Source organism: Elaeis guineensis, chromosome 5, assembly GCF_000442705.2.
Source record: "Elaeis guineensis isolate ETL-2024a chromosome 5, EG11, whole genome shotgun sequence".
Taxonomy (NCBI): domain Eukaryota; kingdom Viridiplantae; phylum Streptophyta; class Magnoliopsida; order Arecales; family Arecaceae; genus Elaeis; species Elaeis guineensis.
This window is the reverse complement of record NC_025997.2, coordinates 123,086,531-123,104,610: the sequence shown is the minus strand read 5'-3', so window position 1 is coordinate 123,104,610 and position 18,080 is coordinate 123,086,531. Positions and strand designations below refer to the sequence as shown.

General features: G+C 42.5%; 1 protein-coding gene across 1 annotated transcript; it reads right to left on the bottom strand.

The window, feature by feature from the left end:
* Nucleotides 1-224: 224 nt before the first annotated feature.
* Nucleotides 225-4,456, bottom strand: LOC105046026 (uncharacterized). Its single transcript, XM_010924505.3, is given in 4 exon segments — nt 225-722; nt 725-889; nt 3,739-4,206; nt 4,364-4,456. Coding segments are annotated over 3 exon segments (939 nt in total). The 5' UTR covers nt 4,196-4,206; nt 4,364-4,456; the 3' UTR covers nt 225-405.
* Nucleotides 4,457-18,080: the final 13,624 nt, after the last annotated feature.

The following is an 18,080-nucleotide window of genomic DNA, read 5'->3' as shown; positions in this document are numbered from 1 at the left end:
GTATGACAGCAACAAATAGTTGAAGAAAACAACCTATTCTTTGCTCTTTGCCATTCTGAGTCCAATGCGTAGATTTATCGGCAGAAAAAGTATTACTGAAAGAAAATTTTTACTTCTTCTCGCAGAAGATTGTTCTAGTTCTGGTTTTTCCACCGAAGACAATCATATTCCACTGAAGTTCAAATGATTTCTAGTTCTGCAGAAGTTACGATGTTACGATCATATAAGCATATAAAATCTTCATTACTTACAGAAGCTAGCTGGAGCTGAAATCTTGTTGACAGGTGATCATGTAGTCTCGGACTACAGATACATAAAGAAACAATAGAATTAGACCTCCTGCAACATGGTGCGTGGCCTTATTATCACTTACTTTATAGAGACAACATCCTTAAACATTAGAACTTAGAAGGGAGGATCTGTAGAAACAATGAGGCTGCCGCTTTCGAAGCCTGCTGGAATATTCGCGCTTGACATGAAGTCATCACCAAATATCACAGCCCCAGCAGCCAATGCCCCTGCACCAAGCCCCATTCCAAAACCTGGTCCACTGCTGCGCCCTGCAGGTCCTGAAGGTGGGACATTCACATAGTTCTCGGGCATGTGGCTTGTTCCCGGGAATAATGGTGGCAGGAAGCCGGTATTCGAGGGTGGTGGAGGTGGTGGTGGAGTTGGAGGCCGGTGGTACCCTGTTCCTGATTCTGAAGGGTATGGGTGGTTCACGGGGGGGGCATTGGATGGCCGTAAGGATAGTTGTTTTGGCTGTGACCTCCAAACTGGCCAAGGGGAGGTTGCTGAGGTTGGGCTGGGAAAGCTATCACAGGGCCATCTTCTGTGGCCAGTGTGATTCCACTCGCATGATCTGAGTACATGGATTCTTCAACCAGACCTGCAAAGGAGGTAAATAGTAATTGGTCATGCATTAAAAACCAAAGAAAAAAAATTCAATCAAAAATATTATTGGATGGATGTCTGGGCAGGACACCACCTCTCAAGATCTTTTCAGTATCACGCGATGCAGCAGGAAAAAAAATAAATAAAATAAAATAATCAAAATACGTGGATCAGCCACAAAAGGACTCGTCTCCACGGGGCATACAAATTTCACTATGAAAAAAAATTTTACAAGAGGATATCTCATTCTCAATCCTCATAAACACCCAATTTCTCTCTCACTAGAAGTTTCTCTGACAAAAGCTCTTTCTCTTAGAAAACTCCCTGAACCTCTGAAGTGCTTGACGTTCGTTGTCCAGGAGCCTCCTGCTCCTTCTTTCCCAGTGCTTTCGCCTCTCTCTCTTTTCTCGGATTTCGTATGGCTCCGTACAGTGTGTTTGTGGCAAAACTAGACCACCAGAAGACCACTGTTTCCCTCTGTGCCTCAGGCCCTTTTAAAGGGCTTAAATCCAATTAGATTAGGTTTAAGACTCCTTAATCAACCCATATAAGGATCTGGACCGTTGGATCAAGAATCAGATCAATCTACACCCTCTGATTGCACTCCAGTCCTTGGAATAGTACCGTGGACCGTGAGAAATGCGTGAGAAATACTTATGCGGTCCACAGGCCCAGCCGTAGACCGCTCGATCCACGGTGGACCGGGGTACAGGCCCAGGCACGGCACCTGGGTCGGCCCGCGCGCGGGCCTGGGCCGCACGTCATGCGCATTGGCCCCTCCTGAGCTGCGTGCCGCCGCCGCTTCGTCGGCCCGCCGCCGGCCGCTGGCGGTCCTCCGCCGCTTCGGATCTTGTGCCGACTTCAAAAGCTCGTATATCCTTCATCCGAGCTCCGTTTGGGGTGATCTTGATCTCGTTGGACTTCGTTTTTCACTGCGAACCTCACTGTGAGCTCAATGTGGGCTGAATCTCGAGACGTCAAATCCTAACAAACGTATTTCTGAAATATATTTCTCATGATTGATCGTAGACATGTACATGTCAAGGATTTGAATAAATAAGTTATCAGGAAAGAACTTCTTTCAGAGAATTAAAAAGAAAAAAAAATTATCAGGAAAGAACACAACTTTGTATCAGAATTAAATTAATATTAAAAATTAAGATGGACAAATCACCTTTATTGCTTTCCTTGAATACAAGACCAGTGTGCAAGGAGAACTATGGAATACCGAAAATGGGATTACTGATTGTCATCACCGCACAACTTCGCATTCATACTTGACTCCTTTGCTAACCAGTGCGCAGCTTGATTAAATTCTCTCTGAACATCTCTAACTCTCAGTAGCTTGATTTACTAGATTGTTAATACACCAGTCTCTATGAGTGGGTTAAGCTTGCAGCCCATGAGGAGAAGACTACTTGTTAGTGAAACAGAATATTGTTTCTTCAACTAAATCTACCAACAACTTGGGTAGTTTTCTGTAAGGTTCTTTTCTTTGGCCTCCTTTTTCATTTTTATTTTGGGTAAACCTGTTCTTAAGCCATTGCAGGAACAATTGGCATGCTAGGAGTCGTCGAAATCATTGGAGAACGGTGGAATGAGCATTTGAGTCAGATTTACCTAGGTACCAGCAGGATCATCATGAATAATGATTTGTCTAATAAGCTGGTTTGCGAGACTAGCAATGCTGCTCTGGCTAACACACAAGGAGAATAAAAAAAGGAGGGGAAGTCATGACACCCTGAAAAACTTGTCCTAAAATATTAAAGACCATGCTTGCAATCTTACTCAACCATATACTTCATCTCAAACATATTAACTTGTCGATCTTCATCATTAGGCACCATCAATTTGATTTCAGCCATTTGATGAGGCTCACACGTGAGGTGCATCTTTTGTAATCATGCATGGAACCCACAATTCTTTTGCACAGTTAAAGAAATGCATGGTTTTACCTCCAACATTTACCATGCAAGGCAATCAAGCTGCAGATTGGTTGGTCAACATGGGTGCTGCAGCAAGCAACAAGGCAGTATGGCAATCTGTTATTCCACCAGAGTTCTAGCTTTTAGGATGCCATCCCTCCACTAACCACACCCCCTATATCCTCTCGTCCCTAAAGCCAGAGGTCAGGGGCTCAAATCTTGAGTCGTATTATTCCCCAAGAATTTTGGCCGTTTGGGGGTTGTCAGGTTGTCAGAAAAAAAATTATATCCTATCTTCTTCGCCTTTTTTCTGTCTTACTTCTTAATAAACTGCTACCAAAACAAATCAAGGGAAAGATACTGGAAAGAATCTTTCTTCATTAACCACCTCACCAAGCAGTCAAGCTTGTTCATAATCTAAGAGATCTCAGTTAATTACACCAGTTTCGAAGTGTGTTAAACTTGGTCTAGATTAAGTTTTGGCTGCTAGATAGGCACCGAGTCTTCGATGCATCTAGGATTGACAAATGTAACCTTTTGATCCTTAAAAAAAAAAAAAAAATCAAAAACCGGATTCAAATTGATGCCTGTCTATTCCAATATTCATATTTGTCCAAAGCCCTATACGCTAACGAAAACCAATTGATGCCTGCCAGCATGATTTTTGCTCCAAATTTGTGGAGTAATAATATTGTCAAAAAAATTCCAAACAAATTTTGGCAGATCAACCTCAGCTCTCATGCGATCAGCAGTGAGTACTGCATGTTTACCATCAGAAAATATTAGGCAGGGAAAGCTCACACCCATGGCCTAGTGTGAAAGAATAGCTCAGGTTAAATTAGCAAAAAGCTGTTCTTTACCATAATAAAAAGGTTAGCAACCTGCTGTTAATATAATATAATATAATGGATCATAATACCTGGGTGAGAAGTTACACCCCCCCTTTGCTCCATGATGCGAAGAGAGATGTCAACAAATCCTTGTGGCTTGCCAGAATTCCGCTTCCTTAGTTGGAAACTTCCAGTCTCCTCAATTCCCGATCTTGATGGCTCTGCATCTTTATAGAACTTGGCCAGGAATTCCCTCAGCTGTACAACTGCAGTTCCTTGTAAACTTTCCCTTAGGAAAATAGGTTCTCTTCTGTACACTTCTATGGTCAAAGACAAGCCTTGCAGATTGGAGTTTGTGTCATCAATGGATATTGAGAATTTGGTTTTCCATGTTGGGTTTGAGCTCCCAGAATTGTCTATCTTTGTGCAGTACTTATTGTTCGGATCGATCCACCCGACGGCAAACCACTGGGGCTTCAAGAAAGGTGATGATCGATGGAGGCCACGAGCAGAGATCACGCAAACCTCGATGCGAATTTTTGCCATTTTAATGAGTTCTTCGAAAGAAGAATGAGATGAAGGTTAAACAAGACACATGCGATAAGGTTTTCTTCTAGTAAAGTGGGGATTGGAAAGAAGAAAAAGAAAACAGACACAGATGTTCATTGGCATAATTAAGAAGACTGCTTTTCTTGGCGAGAAGGAGATTCCTACCTACCAGACGAGCACTTTCGAAAGCAACCAATTACCCTTTTCATAAGAAGAATCGTATGCTGATCTGAGAGTGCTGGAAACAGAAGATGCAACTTGAGAAAAAAAAAGAGATGATAGAATAGAATGTGTTGGATTTGCTTTTCACCAGGTACAATGGAGTGAATGTTCAATTCTGTCCTTGTATCATGGTCTTCATTTCTTTTATATACAACTGCCACAACAAGTGAGTTTGAGTTCTTTCACTGAGACTTCACATCGCAAGTCCTCCACTTTCTTAAAATTTCATGGCAAGGTGCCACAATTTGACTAACAGACATGTGGGCCTTGCTTGCTCCCATCTTTCCTGATGGCTACACAGGACATATCATGCAGGAGAAGCTTTAAATTAGTGCATCATCATATAAGGCCGACAAAAACGCTTACAGAAAGCATGTCCAGCAAGAGGAAATAACCATTCGACCACTAAAGATGATTTCCAAAACCTACACATGCTCTCCTGTTGGAGTCTGCTGCAACTTGATTGAAATAACATGTTGGGAGATCCCTCACGAGTGTGGAATATAGATCTCTACCCAAGATCACAATACCGATGACAATGTTGATACTACAAGAGAAAGGATGAAGAAAAAAATACAAATACAATCAAATAACGTGGATCGGCTCAAAGCTTATCTCCATGAGACATGTAACTTCACTATAAGAAAAATCCATAAATACAAGAGGAGATCACATCTTCTCAACTCTCATACGTCAATTTTTCAACAAAAAGCACAAAACCCTCACAATGCTCTCAACTCCTCAAAGAGACTCTCTGGCCACCCCCTATGATACTCAGGCCATCTGCCCCTTTTAAAGACCCTAAAATCGTGTCTAAATCGCATCCAAGCCGTGTACAAGACTCCTGTTATGTCTCCAGGATCAAACTAAACCGTTAGATCATGCCCACATGCACCCGCAGTTGCTCGATCGCGCATACCGGTATGCGCCTACAGGCTTGCTTGTCGTGGGCTTCTCCATCTTGGGCCTCACTACCATGGGCTTCGTGGTTGTGAGTTGAATTTGAGGTGCCAAAAAAATCCAACAATTTTCATCTGAACTTGACATTCGGCCTCCACATAACTTTAAGAGCTCATAAAAGATCTCACCCCAATGCCTTGGGGCAAATGTCTGGTTGCTTATGGAGGGACGAACATGGGAGTCGAGTCAGACTGCTCGATCTCATCTCCGTCATGTGCTGTGACCTGCCTGACCTAAGATCTGCTCGGGATAGCCTCTTGCGACAATAAAAACTTCATTCTGTGATGTCGTCTATCATCTGTTCGAGTCTTCTGTCTCGTGCCCAATCCACCTGCACCTGAAGCTCCACCTTACGCTAAGCTTCCTACCAAGAGATAGTGTCCTTCACACTTTCTCCGTTAAGACAACCTTACTACCACGCACAATCTTCAGGACTCCATCATCAGCTCCCCATCTGTAGTTGCTTGAATCCAGTCTGCTCAGTGAAATCAGATTAGTCTTAAAGCTAGGTATGTATCGGACCTCACCCAACTTCCTCACTGGACCATCATGTGTCTGTAAGTTGATTGTTTAATACCCTTGATTGCATAGTTCGATCCTTCCGACAAATGAACAGTATCTTCACTGCTCTCTAGAGAGTCAAACAACTCCTCTCTACAATAAACATGATGCGAGCAAGCTGAATTTAAGATCCATTGAAGAAAAGAAATAGATACTTTATCAGAGATCATATACACATTATCAGTCTCATCAGTGTCGCTACCATAAACCACTACTACAGTAATCTTCATCCGATTTTTGAGCTATGAGCAATTTCTAACTCGATGTCTCAATTTATCATACCGATAGTATTTGATCTTGCTCAACTCCTATGACTTGGACTTAGACCATTTATCTTGTGATCCTTTGTCGCTTTGTCCTCTGCCACCACCACCTCCAATCACCGTTAAAGTCGAGTCGCTGCCTGAACTCGAGGTCAGGTTCTCTCATCTAAGAACCTCGTTCTGAAGAAGTATAGAAGTGACATCATCCCTCTTGATGGTGCTCTTTTCCATAAGAAGAGCAGTCACCAAAGGCTCAAATAAAGAAGGAAGCGATGAAAGCAAGACCAACATCCTGGTCTTCTCCTCAACCTTCTCCCAATACTGAGATCAGTGAGGATCTTTTGAAAATTACTGAGATACTCCTGCATGCTCTACCTTTCACTCATCCACAGCTGGTAGAGCTACTTTCAGAGGAAGAGAGTATTGGTGAGAGTCTTTGCTATATACATCTCTTCGAGCTTCGACCACATCACCGTCAGAGAAATCTCACTAAGCATATGGATCATCATATCATCCATCAAGTATAAGCCGATTATGCTCACCGCCTGTAACTATAGCCACTTCCAATCCTTCTCTTCTATGATGGTCGATTTCTCCTCGTACAAGAGAATATCAATCAATCCTTATTGGATGAGCATATTTTTTATCCTTACTTATTATAGGGAGAAATTATTTTTCTCATCAAATTGGTTGATCTCTATTTTGATTAAGATTATCTTTTTCATTTTCTCTAATCTCGATCAATACTGCCACAATCCAAAAAATTATATACTCTGATACCACTTATTGGGAGATCCCTCACAAGTGCAGAATATGGATCCCCACCCAAGATTGCAACATCGATGATGATATTGATATGACAAGAGAAAGGATGAAGAAAGAAGCACAAACATAACCAAATAACATGGATCGGCTCAAGGCTTACCTCTATGGAGCATGTGACTTCACTATGAGAGAAATCTACAAATACAAAAAGAGATCACACTCTTTCAACTCTCATACATCAATCTTTTAATAAGAAACGCAAGAGCCTCACAAAACTCTCAACTCCTCAAAGAGACTCTCTGGCCACCCCCCTGCGATACTTGGGCCATTTGTCCCTTTTAAAGATCCTAAAATCATGCATCCAAGCTGCATACAAGACTCCTATTATGACTCCAGAATCAAACTGAATCGTTTGATTACGTTCGCACGCATTCGCAATCACTTGATCGCATGCATCCACACTTGGACCATCCCTAGACCGCATGAAGCACAGTGCGTGGACCGTGCCTTGCATAGTGGCACCTATGGGCTTGCACACCTTTGGGCCGCATGCCTGCGGGCCTGTGCACCTATGGGTCTACTTGCTGCAGGCTTCTTCATCGTGGGCCTTGCTATCTTGGGCTTCATGGCTGTGGATTGAAATTGAGGTGCCAAAAAATCCAACATAACATACATTACAAAACTTAACCAGAAGTACCATATAAAGTCTAGCTATAAAAGACTAATACCTGAATAAAATATCATCTCACAACTAAACATGAATCATCCGTATCACCAAAAAAGAAAAGCATGAATCACCAAAGAAATTGCTACTCAAAACATGATTGCTTCCTCGTTTATAAGACTAAAGATATGGAGAAGTTAAAATTTATGGTTTTAGTTAAACCTTCCCTAAACATAACAATAATGGCAATTTTAACCTTCAAATCCTTGATGATCCAACTCACAACATGTGTTGCTCCTAGGTGAGATTGATAGATAGGAAAACTATGGGCCAACATAATTTATAAATGATAGTAGAAATCACTACCAGATCGTCATCAAGTCTTTGAAGAGATGATGACAAGTTGTCGAAATCCAAGGCCTCACCAAAGATGGAAACTAAATAAAAGAAAGATTGGCCTGGGGCACGATGGTCGGGGGCTCCATTCATTGACCTAGAAGGTGGCCTACCAACCTGTGAGGGATGAAAGCCTTAGAATTCAATTCTTGTTGGTTAGAAAGGAGGCTATGATTGTCAGACATGTTGTTGGATTACTTATCCAGCCTGATTACTTGTGGAGTAGGACGATGAGAGCTCGGTATGGGGCGTGAAGTCAGAGGTCTCAAATCTCAATCATTCATGGTTGTTCCTTTATTTAGAATGAGATTCATGCTTGTGCTCTAGCAACACTGGCCCAGGTCAGATGGTTGATTGGAGATGGAAGGTCGATTGATGTGAGCCAAGATGCATAGATTTTCAGCTTGTCTCTCTTCCGTTGGCTGACCTATATCAACATCGAGATGGATGACCAGCTATGGTTCTATGATTTGTTCATTGCCGATGGTAGGGACTGGAGAGCATAGGATGTTACCCATCTTTTTGATGATCCGCTCGCTGATTAGATTCTCGCTATTCTGATTTTCATTCATCGATGCCAGGACTTGAGGGTGTGCAGCCGTTCATGTTGCCCTAAGATTTTGTTGAGGAACTTGTCTGAGATATGTAGGCCTATGTTGGATAGGAGGATCGAGGCTACTTGAATTTGGAGAGTAACTGCTCATCCCAGGATAAGACTCTTTTTCTGAAAGATCGCTTGGGACCGGCTTTCGATACGCACGATGCTCAGGGACAGAGATATAGAGCTTCCAACTTCTTGTCCGATTTGTAGGATGGAAGATGAGTCGATGGAGCATGCCTTCCTACATTGTCCAAGGTCGAGGTTGATCTGGAGAAGGATGGATGGTCAGCCTTGGGAGGTGAGCAGCGGTCCTTGACTGGAATCCTTTCTGGACACGATCTATCGGAGCACGATTGAGGAGTTGACCTGTACCTAAGGGGATAGGATGGTGCATATCGTCTATCAGATCTAGCTTTTTAGGAATAGCTTGGTCTTTGAAGCCAAGGTGGTGCCTGCACATTGGATGCTGAAGAGAGCCTTATGCTTGGTTGTAGAGTATAGCTGTTTCGATGTTGCCGGTCCATCCTTTGATGTCTCTGATTCTAAGACACCTATGCTACTCATGTAGCGATCCAAAGGATTATTTTCATATCTTGAGAGCCCCCTCTGTCAAGATTTGTCAAGGTTAATTTTGATGGTAGCATCAGAAATGGCAGGAATAGTGCTGGCTTAGTCATCTAGGGTCCAGACATCTAATTACTAGTAGTGGGGGACTCATATCACTTTAGACTTTCATCCTGAGGCTGAGCTTCATGCCACTTGAGCAAAAATTCTGTGTCAGACAGGAGCTGCAGACGGAGAGAATCCTCATAGAGGGAGATTCTACCACTGTCATTGGTTGGATTTGAGATGACACAAAGTAGCTAGAGGTCCATCCACTCCTCTGTAATATTTGAACTTTAATTCATGGTGCCGTTGTGATGTCCGTTGTGATGTCTGTTCGGTATGTCTTTTGAAAGATGAACAGCATTGCAAACTAGGTCGCATCTCATGTTGTGGAGCATACCGAAGATTGGATCTAGTGATAGGGTCAGACTTGTCCGTGAGCCCGATAGGACTTTTTATTTTCTGACTTTATAAGATGTTTGCACATTAGAATAGTGTGAGTGCCTGCTTATATAAAAAAATAAAATAAAATAAAATAAAGATTGATGACAAAGTTAAACTTGCACAAAGTTACAAAAGAAAGTTCGTAGCTTACATTCTATCAGATTAAGTTAAGATCAAGTAAACAGAGCCAAGCCTATCACTTTATTAAGAAAAATGTGATAGTTAAGCATATAAAATTTAGAAGAAAAAAAGAATTTGTAACTTTCAAAAGCAATGGAGTAAGAAGTTTGAACTTTTCAATGGGAATCCAATGGAATCATAGTAGATATCATACTAAAATATTAATAGAACCATCTGGTATCAATGGTACTTGATTATGGTGAAATTTTTGGTTTTGTTGATATGTTTCACATTCAATTTCATATAATCAAACATTTATAAAGTAAAAAATTAGAACACAAAATCACCCCACTTCATGCCACAAAGAAGAAACAAAATGAAGAATAAATCGGAGAAATAACAAGCAAATTAAAGTAATATACTCCATGGGGTTTTACTACACGGCAAATTCAGAGGCGATCAAGGAGGTTCATAGTTAAAAGGGCTCTAAAATGAAAAACTCATTAGAATATTAATCTTTGTCAACTTACAAGATACATTGATGCAAACATACCAATACTACCTCCTCATTGTTCTTAGTATACCAAACTGAAAGCTACAAGGATTGGTTCATCATGTAGAACTTCTTGGACAGAAAAATGGGTGTCCTAGTGCACAAGACTTTTTCCATTATAAGTTTAAGGAGGGTTAGATATATATTTAATCTTAGCTCCGTTTGCAGAGAGCCTATTTTAGTATTTTGAAACAATGACACCCATATCATAATAGGACAAAATTGCTATTCTATACGCCAAGGCCCACCCTCCGTAGCACCTACTAAGACAATGCATGTTTTTTATTTTTTCATTAAAAATATAGCTCTAGTACTCATGGTAATAAGGTTATGATGTAATTAGTCATCTATTTTCACAAATATGTTATCACGTAACGTACAACAAACAGATGAGAGGCATCTACAAGGTACAGTAGATAGATGAATAAATGTTTCAATTTTCAAGTAATGATTAACAAACCTGATCGTAAAGAGTAGCCTTTTGATTCTATACACTCCACACCATATTAAAAAGGCCAAAAGGTCAAGTTTTTAGAATCAAATGAAAACCTAAGAAAAAGAACCTCATAGAACTTACTCAACTAGGAAGAAGTAAAGGAACCGGAACTTCGAAGCTCTTTTTGGCCTCTTGATAATGGATGGATAATATTGAGGTGCCTACTTAGACTCTCGGCCTTGGATAAATCCCAAAAAAAATTTTTGGAGCCGCACTGCCAACTCTTCTGACTATAAAAGCTTCACGAAAACATATCGGCTATTTAAGAACCAACTAACGGTACAAAATAAAAATATTTTATGCAATTAGCTATAATAGACCCAGAATGACATCGGTAACCAGCTAGCTAGATGTTGAGATTTGACGTTTCGAGATTCGGTCCATATTGAGCCCACAACGAGATCCAGGACGACGAACAGAGTCCAACGAGCTCAAAAATAGTCCAAACGGAGTTTAGACGACGAAGATACGTGCGAAAGAAGGCTCGAAGTGGTGGCACGGTGCAGAGGCGGCGGCAGCCCGATCGGGCGGAGACACGCGCACGCAGGCACGTGCGGCCCAATGCCGGCGCACGCACGGGCCAGCCCAGCACGTGTGGGTGCCCAAGCCAGTGCCCCTGCACAGTCTATCATGGACCGCAAGGCGCTGGGCAGTCCATGGGGCCGCATGGACCAAGCACGCAGTCCATGCGCGGTCCAGGAGGTTTTTTGCGCAATCCAATGGTCCAGATCATAGCCGTTCATGATCAAATGGCTGAGGCCTAATTCAGATGTGATTAGGTGATCGATGGCCCTGATGTGCACGATCGGATGGCTTTGATGTGAGCCGATCACGATCGGACGATCACGAATGGTTCTAAACTTGATTGAGACTCTATATTCCTATTGAAACAGTATTTTTTAGATTCTGAAGCCTATATAGCTCCGATTGACGAGCTGTCAGTTGCGTTGGAGAGCTAGTGACGTCTTGGAGGTACAGAAAGACTTCAACAGAGATTTCAGAGAGCTTTTATGAGGGTTTTAAGACTTTTCAATGAGACACTTTTGTATAAAGGTTGAGTGGTGAGTTTCTCTTGTATTGATTTTGTTTTATTCTCTCATAGTGAAGCTTGCACGCCCCATGAAGGTAGGCTTGAGACCGATCCACATATCTATATTGTGTTTCTTATTTTATTTCTTCTTTTTTCCTACTACACCGTGTAGTATCAAATCCTGCGCAATAATTGATATCAGAGCAAGATGGTACCTGAGCATAAGATGCCGCAGTGGTGATCGAGATAAAAGATAGAGAAGACAAGCACAATCAAGATGGAGATCAACAGGTTTGATGGAAAGAGCAATTTCTCTTTGTGGTGGGCAAGAGTGAAAGACGTGCTTATCCAGCAAGGATTGATCGATGCTCTCTTGTGCGATGAGAAGCCGACTACCATGGAGGTATTGAATTGAAGGCAGCTTCAGATACAGACGGTGAGTACCATCCGCTTGTACCTAGCGGATAAGGTGGTGATCCATATGCTTGACAAGATTTCTCTGACGATGCTGTGGTCGAAGCTCGAGAAGTTGTACATGACGAAGTCTCTCACCAACACCCTCTTCCTCTAGAGGTAGTTCTACCAGCTGCGGATGATTGAGGGACAGAGCGTGTAAGAGTATCTTAGCTACTTCTAGAAGATCCTCATTGACCTCCTCAGCATTGGTGAGAAGGTTAAGGAGAAGATTAGGGCGCTGGTCTTGCTAGCATCACTTTTCCCTTCGTATGAGTTCTTGATAACTGCTCTTCTAGTAGAGAAGAGTATCATCAAGATAGACGAGGTTACCACGATAATTCTCCAGAACGAGATTCTCAGGAGGGAGAATTCAGTTTCGAGCTTAGATGGCAGTAGCTCAACTTTGGTGGTTTCTGGAGGAGCAGAAGGTGGCAGACGGAGCGACAAGAGATCGCAGCGAGGGTGGTCCAAATCTAAGATGAGAGACTTGAGCAAGATCAGATGTTACCGATGTAACGAGTTGGAGCATCTAGTCAAAGATTGCCTTCAACTCAGGGATTGGACGAGGGATACTGCAGCGACTGCCAGTAGCAAGTCAGAGGATGATGTCGTAGAGATATCTGATGAGTTATCTATTTCTTTCCAGCGGTGGATTTTAGATTCTGCATGCACCTATCATGTATCTTGCAGAAAGGAGTAGTTTGACTCTTTGGAGAGCAGTGAGAGCACTATTTATCTGTCGAATGGATCGAGCTGTGTGATCAGAGGTATTGGAACGGTCAGCTGGAGGACATATGATGGTGCAGTGAGGAGATTGAGGGAGGTCCGATATATACCCGATTTCAAGCAAAATCTTATCTTATTGAGCAGACTGGATTCGAGAGACTATAGGACGGTAGCTGGTAGAGGAATCCTGAAGGTATTGCACGGCGATAGTGTTGTTCTAGAGGGAAAGAAGAGGATGAGAGGACATTACTACCTGACGGAGAGCCTAGTGTGAGGTGGAGCTTTAGGAGCCAGAAGGAGCTCAGAGCGAGGTAGAGCTCCAAATGGAGATAGATCGGGCACTAGATGGGAGACTCGGGAGGACCAAGGGCGACATCATAGGATGAGATTTCTATTACTGCAGGAGACTCCCCCGAGTAGGTCTTTGATCAGAGTGGACACAACTTATGATGGAGGTGGGATCAAGCGGCCTGACCCGACTCCCACCATTGCCCATCCATGAGACAGTAGGCATGCCCCAAGGCATGGGGGTGAGACACATCACAGGCTCTCAGAGACAGGTAGAAATCGAATATCGAGTCAAGATGTAGATTGTTAAGATTTTATATCTTGAGATTCGATCCATATTGAGCCCACATCAAAATCCAGGATGACGAACGAAGTCCAACGAGCCCAAGAACAGCTTAAACGGAGTCCAGACAGTGAAGATACACGCGAAAGAAGACTCGGAGCAGTGGCACGATGCATGAGGCAGCAGTGGCCGATTGCGGGCCGATGGAGGCTGGTGGCAGCACGGCCAGGCCTGGCAGAGACACACGCACGCACAGGCGCATGCAGCTCAGCGTGCGGACAGGCCTAGTGCGAGCGTGCCCATGGGTCGGCCCAGTGCGTGCAGGCGCCCAGGCCTAGCACCCCTGCACGGTCCACTGTGGATCGTGAGGTGCTGGGCGGTCCATGGGGCCATGTGGACTGAACACGTTGTCCATAGAGTTTTTTGCGCGATCCGATGGTTTAGATCGCAGCCATTCACAATCGGATGGCTGAGGATGAATTCGGGCATGATCAGGTGATCGTTGGCCCTGATGTGCGTGATCGGATGGCTCTAGTGCGAGCCGATCATGATCGGACGGCCACGAATGGTTCTAGGCTAGATTGGGACTCTGTATTCTTATTGAAACAGTATTTTTGATATTCTGGAGCCTATATAGCTTCGATTGATAAGCCATCAGTTGTGTTGGAGAGCTGGTGATATCTTGGAGGTGCAGAAAGACTTTAAGAGAGGTTTCAGAGAGCTTTTATGAGGGTTTTGGAGCTTTTTAGTGGGAGACTCATGTACAAAGGTTGAGTAGTGAGTTCTTTTTGTATTAATTTTGTTTTATTCTCTCATAGTGAAGTTTGCACGTCCCGTGAAAATAGACTTGAGATCGATCCACGTATCTGTATTGTATTTCTTATTTTGTTTCTTTTTTCTTCTTGCTGCATCATGTGGTAGATCCTACACAACACTAGGTGCTTGGGCTTTACTTGACTTTGGTCCATAACTGATGATTTGGAAAAATAGGGATCATGGATGCAGTTATGGCATACAAAAGGCACGTTAACTGCCCATGATGACATGATTGCAAAGATATTAACTGCCCACTATAACCTCTATTAATTCAGTAACTCCCACACTCTAGAAGGCGCAATTTGTGGGATAATGGTAAGAATTTCACTTCTGTATAAAAAGAGATGAGAGGGGGATCAAGGGTAAGCTTTTCTAACACTTTGATTCTTTTGTAGTTTTTTCTTTCAACTATTCATTAAACTCTGGCTAATTTAAGCATTGACGGACCTCCCGTTGGATAAATTTCAATAAGAAGACATTTTTTGTATGTATTATAATCCCTAAATTAGGATATTGTCTTTTTGATGCCAGATCAAATATGATCACGTTATCTCACGGGATTTTTTTTTTTTTTTTGGTAGGATATCTTACAGGGGTTTCACGGCGATAGATAAAATGAGGAAAAGTTCTGGAGATGGAAGAAATTGGACTGAGGAGAGGAGTTTATGAAGCTCAATTAAGCATCTTAGTAAGAGTTGGTGAGATGGAGGAAGTTTGAGCATAGAAATAGTATATGAGATGAAAGGAGTTCCATCTTCAAGAGATTACAGATTTTGGGATGCCCGAGCACTGAGACTACGGAAGTTTTAACTGACAGAAATATGGGTATTCAAAAAAAATGAAAATTATAGTTTGTTAGGGATAATTTTAAAAATAGTTAAGAGCTTCAAACGATGCAATGATGTCATGGGAGAGGGGCATCTTGAGAATAATAAAAATTTTCGCACCATGAATTTTAAGATATATAGCATGACATAATATAGTGTTTGTTAAATTTTTGAGATGTGAATGTTCGTGCTCTAATAGTTTTTGAATTCAAATTTTAATAATCTAAGACACGAAAATTTGCTCGTTTTTGCTCTTGAAAAAGCACCACATAGGGAGAGAAGGTCTCATAACCTATAAGTCAGAGTCCTCCTTAATTCACAACCAATATGGGACTAATGATATCGTTCCTCCATGACATAGTCTTTTCAATAAAGAAGGAGTCTGTGCATGGATAGAAAATGTATCACAGTCACAGGTTCTCAACCTGCATGGGCCACCAATGTTGTGGCTCAGGGTTATAGCTTGGCATATAAGGTATGGTCTACTCTAACTTTATGGGCCTCATAATTTTGCCCTTCAAAGGCCCTCATGGAGGAGAGAATGTCCCTCTTGACTCACAACTGATATGGAACTAATGATGACGTTCTCGACTTGCATGAGTCACCAATATTGCGGCCATGAGCTTATGGCTCGGTATGTGAGGTATTATCTATTTTAGTCTCATGACCTCATAGTTTTATCTTTTAAAAGATACTTTATGGAAAAGAAAATGTCTCATTTCCTATAAATTAGAGTCTTCTTTGACTCAATCAATATGAGACTAATGACGCCGTCTCTCCACAATAGTGACCATAATTAAGACTTAGGTTGCGTTTGGTAGCCAGCGGCAATTTAAAGTGGGCCTACTGGATTCCTACATTTGGTATGTTTTGTGGGTGGCAATTCAAATTATTTTGACAATCTATATTGCCTCCTATAAGACAATCTAGATAGTCTTGAAGAGAGGTGGCTATCCAAATGACCACTTCTTTGACCATATTGCAATAAATATCTTGAACAAAATTATTCATAAAAAAATCATACAAAATCCATCATTCAACCCTCCCCCCTCCCCCCACCCCACCCCACCCCACCCTGTCCGCCCACTCTATCGATACCACCCGTGGCTCCTCTGTGCGTGCCCCCTACCTGCGGCTCCTCCATCTCTCATCGCGTGCCTGCAGCTCCTCCACCCTATCGCCTGCCCACGGCTCCTCCATCTTCTCCCCCTCGTGACTTGTGGCTCCTCCGCCCTCCCACCTGACCATGGCTCCTCCACTCTCATCCCCCACCACCCCCTCGCGGCTCCTCCATGCTCATCCCTACCATCCCTAAGACTCCTTTGCATGTGCCTGCCCCCTCCCCACAATCTCGATGCCCGTGGTTCTCCATACCTTTTGGCCCGCACCCTCTGGCTCTTCCGTGCTCGTCCCTACTCCCCCCCACCCCGACTCCTTTGCGTGCGCTCGCCCCATCCTCCCTCTCTCTCGATGCTCGCAGTTTCCCACATCCCCCGACTTGTCGCTTATCCATGTCACCACCACCCACACCACTCCTATCGCTTGTCACCAAGGAGAAAGAAGAGCACCTGAGCGAAATTACTGAAAGTATTTTGAGAATTTGATTTCACAATTCTGGTAATCTGATTGTCATATCAAATATGTCAATCAAATTTTTAAATAATTTTACTATAATATTATTTATGTATATCAAATATAGTAATCAGTATTATTGACATTTTAATGGTGGCAATCTATCTCAAAGACAATCCACGTTACCTTTCAAGATTGCTTGACGATGCACCAAACAGAACCTTAGGGTTACGTTTGGTAGCTGGCAATCTATCCAGATTGCTGACAATTTAATATGATAATCTGGATTATTGCGTTTGATATACTTTTTAGGTGGTAATCCAGATTGCCTCCACCACCCAGAGAGGCAATCTGGATTACCTTGGGGAGGGGTGACTATCCAGATTACTACTTTCTTAGCAATATTGTAATAAAAATTTTGAATAAAATTATCTCTCAAAAAAATCAAATAAAACTCATTGCCTAACCCTCCCCCCTCGCCCCACCCTTCTCCGCATGTGCCTCCAGCTCGTGACTCCTCCATCTCCCTTTGTCTGCCCGTGGTTCTTCTGCCCTTGTTCCCCACCACCCCCCATGGCTCCTCCATGTTCGTCCCCATCATCCCTATGGCTCCACATACGCCCACCCCCTCCCCACCCCCTCCAGTGCATGTAATTCCCCACATGCCTCAGTCCATCACTTCTCTGCACTACCATTACACCCACGTCACTTCCGTTACTTCTCATTAAGAAAAAAATAAGTGCATCAGAGCAAAATTATTAAGAATATTCTGAAAATTTGATTACACATTATCGATAACCTGTTTGTCATACTAAATATGTCAATCAAAATTTTTAATAATTTTACTATAATATTATCTGTGTGTACCAAATACAATAATCAACATAATTGATAATTTAATGATAATAATTTATTTTAAAGATAACCTATATTATCTTTCAAAATTATCTGACGATGCACCAAATACAACCTAAATGTAAGGTAAAGTGACATGGCTACCTTCTCGACATGTATGGAAATCTGTACATATACTGATATCGTTAGATCTCGGCCATACATCTGGCATTCTGGAATAAAATAAATAAATAAATAAAATATTTAATGCATTACCCACAACCCTATCAGAGAGGTACACGTATAAGATATCCCCAAAAAGAGACGTCATCTGGAATAATTCCGGTCCATTTCCAGCCCCAACGTGCCGGTCGGGTTTAAGTGGGGTTGGTGAGAAGG